At 37.7% G+C, this 13,960-nt stretch overlaps 1 protein-coding gene across 6 annotated transcripts in view; it reads right to left on the reverse strand.

The window, feature by feature from the left end:
* The window catches only part of grid1a (glutamate receptor, ionotropic, delta 1a), a 436,389-nt gene that overhangs the window by 119,347 nt on the left and 303,082 nt on the right, over window positions 1-13,960 (reverse strand). For all 6 annotated transcript variants that reach the window (XM_055173307.2, XM_055173309.2, XM_073869734.1 and 3 more), the window contains one exon: window positions 11,860-12,065. In XM_055173307.2, the coding sequence (XP_055029282.2) occupies window positions 11,860-12,065 (206 nt within the window). The remainder of the gene's footprint in view (window positions 1-11,859; window positions 12,066-13,960) is intronic.

Here is a 13,960-nt window from a genome sequence, read left to right on the forward strand (position 1 = left end):
TATAGTCATTTTGTATATATCACTTCTTGTGTTAGGTGTATTCAGGCTTTGGCAATATTGTAAGTATTACAATCATGCCAATAAAGTACTTAGAAAATTGAGAGAGAGAGAGAGAGAGAGAGAGAGAGAGAGAGAGAGAGAGAGAGAGAGTTGAAAAGTAATTGTCAGAGATGAATCAGTAGAGAAACAGTGAGAGATAACTCACTGACAGGCTTCATTTATTGCAACCAGAGGTGTGTGTGTCCACACAAAGATGTTATACAAGTAATTTTTGTCCTTGTGGGGACATTTTTGGGTCCCAATGGGGAAAGCAACTTTTTAATAATACTAAATTATTTTTCATCTCTGGTTCTGCTATTTCTGAAAAGCTCACAGTAAATGTCAAATATGTACTATGTTGACTGTGAAGCCTCAAACTGTTAATAAACCCAGAATAGGTTTATTTATACCCAACATGTGTTCTCTTCAATATTTACCCAGCAGATTTTAAAGTGCAATGATTTGCAAAGAAAAATCTATTTTTTTAAATGCAGCATCCCTTGTTTCCCTTGTAATTCGCCCTTTCAGTAACTTAATATTTATAAAACCGGACTTCATATTTATACAACAATTTATACAACACAGTTTCCAGTTGTATAAACTATGGAAATACAAGTGGACAAACGCAGAAGTGATGGTTTTACAGCATCTAACACGCAGCTGTTGTCCCTTGCAGCTAAATCATAACCTTGGCATAAAATAATATGATCAAACGTACAGGAAATAAAACATTAAAGGGGACAGTTCACAAGACTTTTTAAAGATGTCAAATAAAACGTTGGTGTCCCCAGAGTATATACTGTATGTGAAATTTTAGCTCAAAATACCATATAGCCATAAATACCATCAAAATACCAAACCATATAGATTTATTATAGCATGTTAGAATAAATGTGCAGTTTTGGGTGTGTCCTGTTAAATGCAAATGAGCTGATCTACGCACTAAATGGCAGATTAAGACGCAGTATTATCCCCTTCTGACATCACAAGGGGAGCCAAATTTCAATGACCCATTTTTTCACATGCTTCCAGAGAATGGTTTATCAAAACTAAGTTACTGAGTTGATCTTTTTCACATTTCCTAGGTTGATAAAAGCAATGGGGACCCAATTATAGCACCTAAACATGGAATAAGTCAGATGTTTATTATATGTCTCCTTTAATTCATTACCTCATTCGTAAACATGAATTCCATTCATCTCTGTATGGTAAAAACATCTCCCATCGCTTCACTTTCTTTCATAATGTCATTAAGCTTCATTAAGTGTTTGTTATTGTGTTATTGTGTAATAGCGACATCTACTGGTGAAAATACTACATATTGTGCCTTTAAAGCGTGCATAACACGTGCAGTTTCTGCATAACTGATGTTAATCTGGAGTACCTATAGTATTACACCCTTTAAATCTCCAAAGAGTCTTAAGTTTTATCAAATTTATAAAAGACAGATTAGCTTTACAGAGTCTTTCCGAAAAAATTTGGAACGAGGAGTTACTAGCTGCGGGAGGAGCGAGTCACGAGTCAACACTTTATACACTTTATCCCGCTGATTGACATGTGGGCGTGGTTTTCTAGGGGAAGTGCCCATAAAAATAAGTGATATGTATAGATAACCCCTGAAAGATCAGCTGGACCTGTATTCGAAAAAACTTTCCGAAACTTGTACGAACCCAGACGAAGTGCATTCGGCACAGAAATACTCTGTAACACGTCCAACTGCTTTTTGGCACTTTGCATTTGTTTAGCACGAGGAAACCAACTCTTAAACTGTGTTAATAAGTCAGAATGCATTAAAAATACATTTGAACCCCCCTTTAACATCATACAGCAAATACAGTACTGTAGCAAGATATACTGTAGATTCCTATAATGAAAAAACGTCCCCGTTGAAATGTGTAATCTTGCTGTTTTTCAACGATATTGTGTAAAAATGTCATTGTAAATAAACAAACTGGCATACTATTCTGTGCAAAGCCTTCCCTATGAAATTGAAATGTTATGGCGCTCTTTTATTTGAATGGCGCTGTAGCAGAATGCAAAATCAAATTACCATAGATGTCATATCGGAATCTGAGGACAAATCAACAACAAAAAATATCATTAGGTTTTCCTGAATACCCAGCTGAATCCTGTCATGGTCCGGTAAACCGAGGGCTGAAATTACATTTCACTTTTGGTTTGTATATGTTTTCATTAATAAAGCCCCACAAACACACACCGCATAGCCTACATACAAAGGATGAAAATATGAGTTTAAAGGAATATGACTTTCATTTCAACAGTCATGACCATTTTATTTCCGCTCATCACCACAATATGAAATTTGTTTTAATATTATTTCGCAATGTTGGAAATGAAAATTGCAGAGGAATCTGCATAGACAAACATTCTGTATAGATGAACTAAGTAATCAAACAAAACGATGCCATCCCGGGACTTCCAGATACTCCTGAGTACAACAATGGACAATTGATGGGACGTCACTGGCATTCAGTGAACATTTAATTGGATTCTACCCAACCCTCCCATTTTAATCAGGGCACGAGAAGTATTCAATGGCGTTTTAATATTTGAATGCTTAAAATAAAACTGGACATGGGTAATTATCTATATAGCATATCATTAAAGCTGCCTTGTGAAGTGAGTGTGTGTGCATAGAGGAGAGGGAAAACCACTCATGGCATAAGAACAAAATGATATGAGTTTAATTTTGATGTTCACAAATTATCTTAATGTTTGGTATTAAAGATACAGTATAATAAAACATCCTATAACCGCTGACTCATCAAAACATATAAAAGCACAAAAAAGCTTAGCTGTGCACAAAATCAATTAATGATTTCTTTTGTCACATCTGCCTTCATGCCAGATGCCATTTTATGGCCGGTATCCAGGATGTTCCTCTGGTGCTCAAAGGTAAAACGTTGCGTTAGCAGCGCAAAAGGTCCTGAGTTCGAACCCAGGAAACAAACATACTGATATAAAATATATACCTGGTAAGTCACCTTAGATTAAAGCCTCTGCCAAGTGCATAAATGTAAATGATAGAGTATTCTCAAATCAATCCTATATCAAAAAGGCATCCTTAAAAAAAATGCACTTAATAAACATCTTGGATATATTAAGGTCATGCATTTTCCCCCCCATTTTACAATGAATGTTCGCTCAGAAAAGTAAAAGCACACATCAAAGAGCTGCACGATTTGATGCATTTGTATTTAGCATTTGGCAGACGCTTTTATCCAAAGCGACTTGCAGCACATTACAAAGGTATACATTTTTATAAGTACGTGTGTTTAAACCTATGACCTTTTGTGCAGCTAATGCAATGCTTAACCACTGAGCTATACAGGAGCACAGCATATGTCCATACACTCTTAAAGAAAGGCACTAAAAAGTTCGTGCAGAAAATTAAAAGAACCTTTCAGTCTTAACCACAAGGATCTTAAACGAATCATTTCTTTTCTGAAAAAGCAACACCGTCACAAAAAATATGCAAAAGAAAATGGCCACTAGGGCGGTACCTTTTGCACCTACAGATTTCATATTAGTACCAAATGGTATATGTTACAGTCCTTCCAGAAAAACGTGATTATGCGATCGCATGATTCAATGCATAATCAGCCAAAGTCTGCATATTTATGCGGGGGCCACATTTTTTAAAAATATGCCACACTTTCGCTTGCATGATTTCATAATCGCTGTGTTTTCGTAGCAAAAAGTCATATATGTCTAAAGCCCTATTCGGACGGGATTATTTTAACAGGGGGACCTCTGAGAAAATCATGCTTCTCAGAGGTCCTCTGTGTTTTAAATCCCGTCCGAATCAGCCATGTCTGTGTTTTTCTCTGACGACCTCCGTAAAAATTCCAGAGTAATTTACCTACTGTTTTTCCGCCGAACTCAGAGGTCCTCTGAGAAATTAATCCCGTCCGGATGCAAATGTCTGTGTTTGCCCGCAATATGTTTTGAAAACGCGGTTCATCTCGTGTTTTGGCCAACGTGATCTGCCGTAAGGTCTTACTAATGCGCGTATATTGTATTTCCTGAGTCCTGTTCATTCAGATGGATGTTTTTACGCATTCGGCAAAATAAAACAATTAAATCAAGACGAGCTGAATATCATACACTGTTAAGACTAAACACTGTAATATCATTAACATTATAAGAAACTCCGTTCAAAGTTGTTCAACTCCGGAATGGTAATGTTAATTAATAAAGATATTCAATTTTATTAATCATTATTTCTTCATTAGGGGAGAGCGGGGTAAGTTGTCACACGGGTAAGTTGTCACACTGTTAATAACTCCAACACTAGAGGCTCTATCTCAAAAATCAAATAGCCACTTTATGTGACTTCTTCTTCTATAGTGAACTTCCTGTTCACATGTGGTCAAGATCACTGTAATCTGAGGTTAGCACAATTTTCTTATTTTTCTGCTTAAAAAGTAAAAAAAAATCACTTTACATTTTATGCAATACAACTTTGTTAGGTGTGAATGTTTAAAATGATTATTTTGCACAAAATAGAGGAGACCGTAAAGTGTCTTTTGATACTTTAGCTAAAGTGATATGATGAGCTAAACTTGAGATTTAGACAACATTAGCACACAAGTAAGTATGGGGCAAGTTGTCTCAATGACTTTGGGGCAAGTCGTCACATCTGACAACTTGCCCCTGTACAAACAAACACATCGAACATGCTCAGAAAACATGATATAGAAAAGAATAAGCCTCAATCTAGCAAAAAGCTGTTTCAAAAGAAAGGGAAGCAGAAATCTGGACCTATGAAAAACAAGGCAGCTAAAAGAAGAAAAATCATGCAAGAGTCATCATCAGATGATGAAGAGTGCTTCTGCCTCGTCTGTGTAGAGCCATTTTCAAAGAGTCGTCCAAAGGAGACCTGGGTAAAATGTGTAAAATGCAACAATTGGGCCCATGATGCTTGCACCTCAGGCCAGGCAATTTATGTGTGTCAGAATTGTGATTCTGGAGATGAGTCCTATTAGTCATACAGGGCATCTGTTTTGTTCAGAGGTTCAGCATGTTGGGTTGAGCGGGTTATCTGCAGCGTTCCATTCGGTTGTCTGGTTTTGTGTGAAAGCCATGGAACATTTGAACCGGGGTTCGAAGTGAAGTGGTCTTGCCACTTATTGAAATGTGCATTATTTGGATTGAAATAATTGTTTTTCCAGATTCTCCAGGCACGGATGTTTATATTTCCAGTTTGGTTTGAGTTTAAAAATTAAAATCAATATTCACAATTAAGTAGTTGTGTTCTTGTTTTTGGATGGTCTGGTGTGACGGCTTGCCCGCCCTGGTGTGACGGCTTGCCCTCCGATGGGGCGAATTGTCACAAGTGCACAGTCACTATTCAACAGTCTACAACTCTGTAATGAGATAAGATATAAAGATGTTATGAATACAACATATGTGCCCAAGACTTCCTTCTTTCATTTGGTATGAGATTTATACCATTTTGATGTATGGTGCTCAGTAAATGTTAGACAGTGTGAAAAGTGTGACAACATACCCCGCTCTCCCCTACTTTGTGTTTGTTATAAGCAGACAGTTATATAAAACACGTAGGCTAACGTTACTTTAGTAGGATTTCTATATTTTATTTTGATTTGTTAAAATTAAATTAATAAATTACATGTTCTGTCATAATTTTACATTTAAAGCAAAATATTTAACATTACAAACACGTGTATCCAGAGCACGTGCTACTGGAACGCCCAAATGCATGAAACAGACACTCCCATCTCTGGAATAGCCTGCATCATTTTAATCCCGTCCGAATCGGTACATAAAATCACAGACATCTTGGGGGACACGCTGAAACTCAAACGTCGTTTGGAAAACTAATCCCGTCCGAATAGTGCTTTAGCAGAAAGTTGAAAAATGTTGCTTATAAAATGGCATCCTGATTGGTTGAATATATTTACAACTTATTTGTGTTTTATTTTATGAAAGCCTGCTATGCATATGAAGTAACCGTTTTATAAAAGCAATAAGCCCCGCGAAGCAGTGGTGTTAAAGTGCATTTTATAACAGCTAAGGGGGTTTTCGGCACTCCGCTTCGCATCATCGCATAAAATTGCATAAACATCTCGCATAACATCAATGAAAAGCTAAAAAAGCTGCAAACAGTTTTTGCAAGTTCCCGTAATTTCATCGCATAAATTGCATAAAAATTTAGCATATTCCATCGAATTTTGCCGCTAGATCAAGGATTTTTGCCTGCAAGAATCACAAAAAAAATCATTTTTCTGGAAGTACTGATATTAGGATATTCGTAAAGGGTATTGTCCGTCCATTTAAAAGCTTAGGAATTTTTTATGTGGGACCATTTTATTGTGTCATCATTTATTAATGCTTATGTAGTTTTAAACCTGTATGAATTTCTTTATTCTGTTGAACACAACCGAAGATATTTTTATAAATGATGGTTAGCACACAGTTGACGGTACCCACTAACTACCATAGTAGGAAAAACAAATACTATGGAAGTCAAACTGTGTGCTTAGCATCATTTATAAAAATATCTTTCTTTGTGTTATTTAGAGTAAAATAACTCATACCGGTTTAGGACAATATGAGGGTTAGTAAATAATGACAGAATTTTAATTTTTGGATCCATTTTCTTTATGGATCCATACAGCCTGGCAAAAAATACTTTACCAACCATTAAAAGAATGTAGCAAAAATAGTAGGTCTTTGGCACAAGTTACTAAGTCGAACACGTAGGGTGAGGGGTAATAAAAATCCATAACCCTGAGAAAAAGTGTATATTATAGATGATAAATTATAGATATATACAATAGGGATTTTTGAATTAGCAATGCAATGTAAAAAAAAATCAGCCTGTATGTCTGCGTGGATATTTTATCACCCATGCAATGCGGATATTTGATGCAGTAGCCTGTGTTCAACAGCACAAAGGAGTTGAAATATAAAACAGATGTGCGTGTGTGCATGCGTGAGCTGCTTCAGGGCCAACGGCAACCTTCGAGTCTGATGAAACTGTCAAACAGCTACATATTTTTCTTCATTTTTCTCATCTACCTCCAGCTCACTACAGTGATAACTTCCACCGAGCTTTAAACCCTAAAACCACAAACAGCTACTGAAATGTTCAATTACTAATGTTAACTAAATTGCACCATTCATTTTGCAGCTTACACTGGTTCATTATAAATTATTGTGTTTTTTATTTTAGTCATTCAGCTACATGCAAACAATGTGCTCGTGGCTCTCTAGGATGAATGAATGGGGTATCAGACATCACATGCATCCTTGTGATGCAGTTCCTGAGACTGTATTGACAAGATTTAGATATTTTTATCCCAGCATTGGCACGCTATTAAATCTATGAATGCACCTCGTGTCCTTGCTACTTTTCTCCTGTCTGAGCTCCTGGCAGGTGAATACACTCAGCCTAATGCACATCAGTACAGTAATAGTCGTGTGTGTATAACACTGAGAGCCGTAGACGAATCAGAACACACATAACAGCCCTAAAAAGACAAAGAAAAGCTCTCTCTAAACCCAACTTGTTATCTGACCATGTCTCAGGGCAGCAAATCACAAAGGAAATAAATGCATATACAAGACAAGCGCAAACAAACAAGGTTATTCAGATAAATAGAGTTTCAAGACAAATATGGCAATGGCAAACAGATCCTCTACACTGCGCAGAGCTCAATTGACACTTTTTAGACCACCTTTCTTTACAAAAAGATGTGGGAGGATGCTCAAGACATCCTGTTTGCTGCTTAATGTCTTCAGTTAGGCATTACTGCACTTCTGGACAGCTCTGAAACTGAGGTTGTAATCAATTTTTTTCTTTTAAAGCAACACTATGTAGTTTCCATGTAAAAATGACTTACAGCTCCCCCATGTGGTTGAAAAGCGCAATAGTGCCTGGTATCAGACACTCTTCTGCAGGCAGGGGAGGGGCGGGGCTGTGTGCCCTACCCTCCACTGCCACTTTCAAAGTGTGCTTGTAGCAGCTAGGAGGCTGCTCAGGTTGCAGCAACAGTACAATTTGTCCAGTTAAAAGTTGTTCTATCACTGAAATAATTTCAGAGACATTATTTAAAGGTCAAAAAAACTACATAGTGTTGCTTTAAGGTCTAATGTCAACAAGCACTGGCAATATTAGTTTGTGGTGCAGCCCAGACAAGTGTATTTAACAAGGACCGTAAACAACTTAACTGTCTGGTCCTGACCCAACAAAGTTACCCTGCACCGCCAACTCCTGTATTGATGACATGAAACTCTGCACAGCAGTCACTGTAATGGCAATGTCCATGGGAAAGTGAGGGAAAAGGTGGATTGCAGAGAACTCCCAGGATGTTTTGCTCCTTTTAGAGAACTCAATCTCTCAACTGTCACACTTCTAATCTCCAAGGACCGGTTTTACCGGCTGGATATAAGAAAAGCTGAGTGCAGTGAAGTGTTAAGCCAAGTGATTTTACGTGTTAAGTCAGAGCAAAGACACGATTGAGGCAGAGTGAATGGCGCGATTCGTGCGAATGACGCGGTGCGAATTAAGCGCTTCGGGCACTTCAGGCATGTAACGCATGATTTGCATGAATCGCACAAGTTGTAAAAACAAAACTTTGGTTGATATTCGTGCCGTGCCGTCATAAAGCTTGCTCCTTTATGAAAATTGGACAACCATGGTTTTCAAAAAACATAGTTAAACTACGGTTACTGTAGTAAAACCATGGTTGTGCTAATAGTAATCAATACATTAAAAAACATTAGGGATGCACCGATATGGAAATTTTGGCCGATACCGATAACTCTTTATATTTGGGGGCCGATAACCGATATAGGCCGATAAATGTTCATATTATTTTCACAATGAAAAACTCCCAGACCGCGGACATTTTGCCTTTGCGTTAGACTGGCATACTCTTCTTAAGCCCGCAACACGTGTCATCTTCGTGCTATGTCACAGAAAGCACCAATCAAAACTCCACATGGCCAGCAATGAGCAAGTGAAGTGGTTCAACAAACCAAAATAATCCATCATTTATCGGCTTTCATTTATCGGCCTAATTTTGATATCAGACCGATAACCGTTAATATTAAAAATAAGCAGTTATCGGCCGATAACTATATGTTGGCCGATATATCTTGCGTCCCTAAAAACACGGTTACTATACTTTTACCACAAAAAAAAAAAACATTAATTTTTGGTAAGGGCTCTGTAGTGATGTGATTATGACATAGCAAACTGAAGAAGAAATATAAAACAACAATGGAAGATAAATTTATAAAATTATAAAAAATAATTCATTTAATTTACTAATTTTTTAAGGTAAGTGATTGCAATCAATTTATTTAAGCTACATTTAAACAAACAAACAAACAAAACAACAACAACAAAAAAACACTTTTGTTTAAATGTAGCTTAAATAAATTGATTGCAACCACTTACCAAAAAATGTAGTAAATTGAATGAATAATTATTTTCAAACACAAAAAACAACAAAAAAACACTTTTGTTTAAATGTACCTTAAATAAATTGATTGCAACCACTTACCAAAAAAATTTAGTAAATTGAATGAATAATTATTTTCAGTGTGGGGCTGTTTGACACATCTTCGTACTTTAATAGAAACAAGAATAAAAAAAAACTTGCTTGAAAGAAAGTAAGTGAGGAGGTTGAGCTATATATTTTGAGACTACAAGCTAGCTAAAGCCGGCAAATTGAGCCTATTCGCGTCTGAATTTCTGATATATATATACATAGACTCACCTAAAGAATTATTAGGAACACCATACTAATGCTGTGTTTGACCCCATTTCACCTTCAGAACTGTCTTTAATTCTACGTGGCATTGATTCAACAAGGTGCTGAAAGCATTCTTTAGAAATGTTGGCCCATATTGATAGGATAGCATCTTGCAGTTGATGGAGATTTGTGGGATGCACATCCAGGGCACGAAGCTCCCGTTCCACCACATCCCAAAGATGCTCTATTGGGTTGAGATCTGGTTACTGTGGGGGCCATTTTAGTACAGTGAACTCATTGTAATGTTCAAGAAACCAATTTGAAATGATTCGAGCTTTGTGACATGGTGCATTATCCTGCTGGAAGTAGCTGTCAGAGGATGGGTACACGGTGGTCATAAAGGGATGGACATGGTCAGAAACAATGCTCAGGTAGGCTGTGGCATTTAAATGATGCCCAATGGGCACTAAGAGGCCTAAAGTGTGCCAAGAAAACATCCCCCACACCATTACACCACCACCAGCCTGCACAGTGGTAATAAGGCATGATGGATCCATGTTCTCATTCTCTTTACGCCAAATTCTGACTCTACCATCTGAATGTCTCAACAGAAATCGAGACTCATCAGACCAGGCAACATTTTTCCAGTCTTCAACTGTCCAATGTTGGTGAGCTTGTGCAAATTTTACTTTTTCCTATTTGTAGTGGAGATGAGTGTTACCCGGTGGGTTCTTCTGCTGTTGTAGCCCATCCGCCTCAAGGTTGTGCGTGTTGTGGCTTCACAAATGCTTTGCTGCATACCTCGGTTGTAACAAGTGGTTATTTCAGTCAAAGTTGCTCTTCTATCAGCTTGAATCAGTCTGCCCATTCACCTCTGACCTCTAGCATCAATAAGGCATTTTCACCCACAGGACTGTCGCATACTGGATGTTTTTCTCTTTTTACACCATTCTTTGTAAACACTAGAAATGGTTGTGCGTGAAACTCCCAGTAACTGAGCAGATTGTGAAATACTCAGACCGGCCCGTCTGGCACCAACAACCATGGCACGCTCAACATTGCTTAAATCATCTTTCTTTCCCATTCTGACATACAGTTTGGAGTTCAGAAGGTTGTGTTGACCAGGACCACACCCCTAAATGCATTGAAGCAACTGCCATGTGATTGGTTGATTAGATAATTGCATTAATGAGAAATTGAACAGGTGTTCCCAATAATCCTTTAGGTGAGTGTATATATATTTTATACACACATTTTTACGACCTTTTAGAAAAACTATTCAAAAAGTTTAATAAAAGTAATAGGTAAAATAATAAAATAATATTCTGCAGTAGGCTGTAAAATTGCTCTGCAAGGTCTCTGGAAGCCTGGCACTCGTAAAAGTCTTCTGGTTAAGTCTCATGCTTAAGGGTCTGGCAGTGACCGCTACATTGTGAGGGATTTAGATATAAAAGCCCACTGGCGCTTAATCCTTCACATTCCTATCAGGATTCAAACCAACATCCTTCCCAATACTAACACATCCCTTCATCCCCAAGTCACTGCTTTGCCAAATACTTCACACTCCATTCAATGCAATAATGCAGTTGGGGACGAGATGTTACTGCAGTCACTACAGACGGGAGTATCTGGAGAGAAAAGCGCACAAAAAGCAATTGACTTCAGGAAGCTAATTTCTCTGCTCCTTCAATCATCAAGCGTTCAGATCATTTTACTGAGATTACAGCTGCACAAAATGAAATGTACAGGATGAGCCACTTTAGTTATTTTCCAGCCCATTTGGCACAACAGCCCGTGTACCTTCCCACCGAAAGCTTCGCTCAAAATTATTATTTTTTTATCAGCAAACAACAAACAACAGTAAATGTCATAGTCATGATAAACCACATAAACACACACATACGAATGCATTACGCAGTCTATAGTTCTTCGACCATTTCCTCCACTATATGCAAAACATGTTCAACCCAATACAACTTTCGTTTAACTTAATATAAAAGTTGCTGTATTCATTCAACCTTCTTGCTGCACCCACAAAACTTTGAGCTGTTGTCATGGCAACCCCTACCTGGTGAATGAAGACCTGGGCAGTGCGAGGACTTAGCAGCAGGATGGCCCGTCTGAGCGTGTCTCGGTAACGGTTAAGCTCCTCCATTCTCATGGTGCTGAACAGCGTGGAAAAGACCTTTGTCACGTTCCGGTCAACCTGCTGCAGAGACGCGTCCAAACCCATTCGAGACGCCTGGTCCAGAAATCCCCGCAGTCCACGGACATCTGAAAGAGAGAAAGCACAAGAGAGTCAGGAGACGTGCAAAGATTGAAATTATTTTTACTGCATCCAAAAATGAATTTAAGATATATTTAAGAGTAATCGTATAAGCTCATCTGTGACTTGGGTCCTGCGAAAGTGTAATAGCATAATTTAGTATTAATATTTAAAGGGACTTACTTAGATTATGCATAATAAGCTGATAACGTTTAAGGTCATGTAAATATGTAAAACAGTTTACTTTGATCCGGGAAAGGTCATAAACGGCTAAAGCAAGATCCCATCAGCACATGTAGATTTCTGCCCACCCAATTTGTTGTTACATGTAAATGCCTTAACCGGCTTACAGTTTGTGCCCGTAAAAGATAAGCATCATAAACGGAAGCATGAAGTAATGTATAAAAGTGCTCTTAACTCATGCAGTTGATGGAGAAACTGTGAAATTAGATATAACAATATTGCTTTTGACCGATTTCCCACGTTTCTTTTTTTAAATAGGCGGACTATAGGTGCTGACGTCACTGCCTGCAAGAAACCTGACCAAGAAATCTCCAAATGCCATGTAAACTCGGGTTTCTACGTAGCTGGTTTATTGATTTGCATGTAAATCAGTGGTTCTGAAACTTTTTGCCATGCCCCCGCCCCCTTTGCAGCCCCCCAAAAGAAAATTCATGATATAAAAACAATCTCAAACTTAGAATTTAAAAACACTCTCAGAAAAAAAGGTACAAGAGCTGTCACTAGGACGGCACCTTTAAAAAGGTCCTAATATGTACCATTTTGGTACCAATATGTACCTCTAAAGTAGCAATATGTACCTTTGAGGTAGCAATATGCATGTTTTAGGTACAAAAGTGTACTTTTTGAAAAGGTACCGCCCCAGTGACAACTTTTGTACCTTCTTGTACCTTTATATCTGAGAGTGAATGAAAAAACATATTAAATATGATATTGTAGTGCTTTTGGTTAGAAGCCTTGGTTTTATGAGGGTTATCGGCAAAGAATTTATGATAAATAATGTAGGGATGCACCGAAACGAAAATTCTTGGCCGAAACCGAAAAAAGAGGAAACCAAGGCCGAAAACCGAAACATTGAAAGAAATTATGCCAATTATTAGTACCATTGCATTTATGGCTATGACTGTGTACTAACTTTACTAGGGGTGTGTGACGGATCACAAAACTCACGGTTCAAATCACATTTAGTTTTTGAGGCACGGATTGGATTATTTTTCGGATCAGCAAAAAAGATGTGAGAAAAATCTAATAACAAATAAAGATAATACAACATTTATAAAAAAAGAACAAAGCTGCACATCTGAAATTAGCGTTAGGTACAGAAATCGACTGAATCATAACACTGTCTTTATTGTATAAATTAAATATAATTATTATTTTCTCTTTGTCTTGGGTTGTTTAATTAACATTAATGACACAGACTTAAGTAGGTTTATTGAGGTTCCTGTCTCTTTAAGACCAAATAAGCACAGACTGGTTTCTGACTGTAATCTATACATACACAAACACATGTTTTTATTAGAAAAAGAATACTGTGGAGATCTGTTTTGTTTGTATGCGCCCTGTCAAGAACAGAAAGATTTTATGTCCGCTTGCTTTTTGAAACGTGTCTCTCCGTGAATGCACTACTGAGTGCACTTATTACACGCACGCGCGCACACACACAGATGGAGGGCGAACGATGCAGCATAAACAGTTATCAGTGCCCAAACCTGCATACAAGATATACTGATTCACGACCTCGGGAGCAAGGGAACGAATTGAGACACAGGGATACGTCCACATGGCAGACATGTTGTTTCAGACAAGCACGTGCAGGTCGCGGTTTCTACTTACATCATCAAAACATTTCGACCGTATTGTTTCTATAATAAAAAAATTT

The sequence above is a fragment of the Misgurnus anguillicaudatus genome, chromosome 7 (genome assembly GCF_027580225.2).
Source record: "Misgurnus anguillicaudatus chromosome 7, ASM2758022v2, whole genome shotgun sequence".
NCBI classification, from domain to species: Eukaryota; Metazoa; Chordata; class Actinopteri; order Cypriniformes; family Cobitidae; genus Misgurnus; species Misgurnus anguillicaudatus.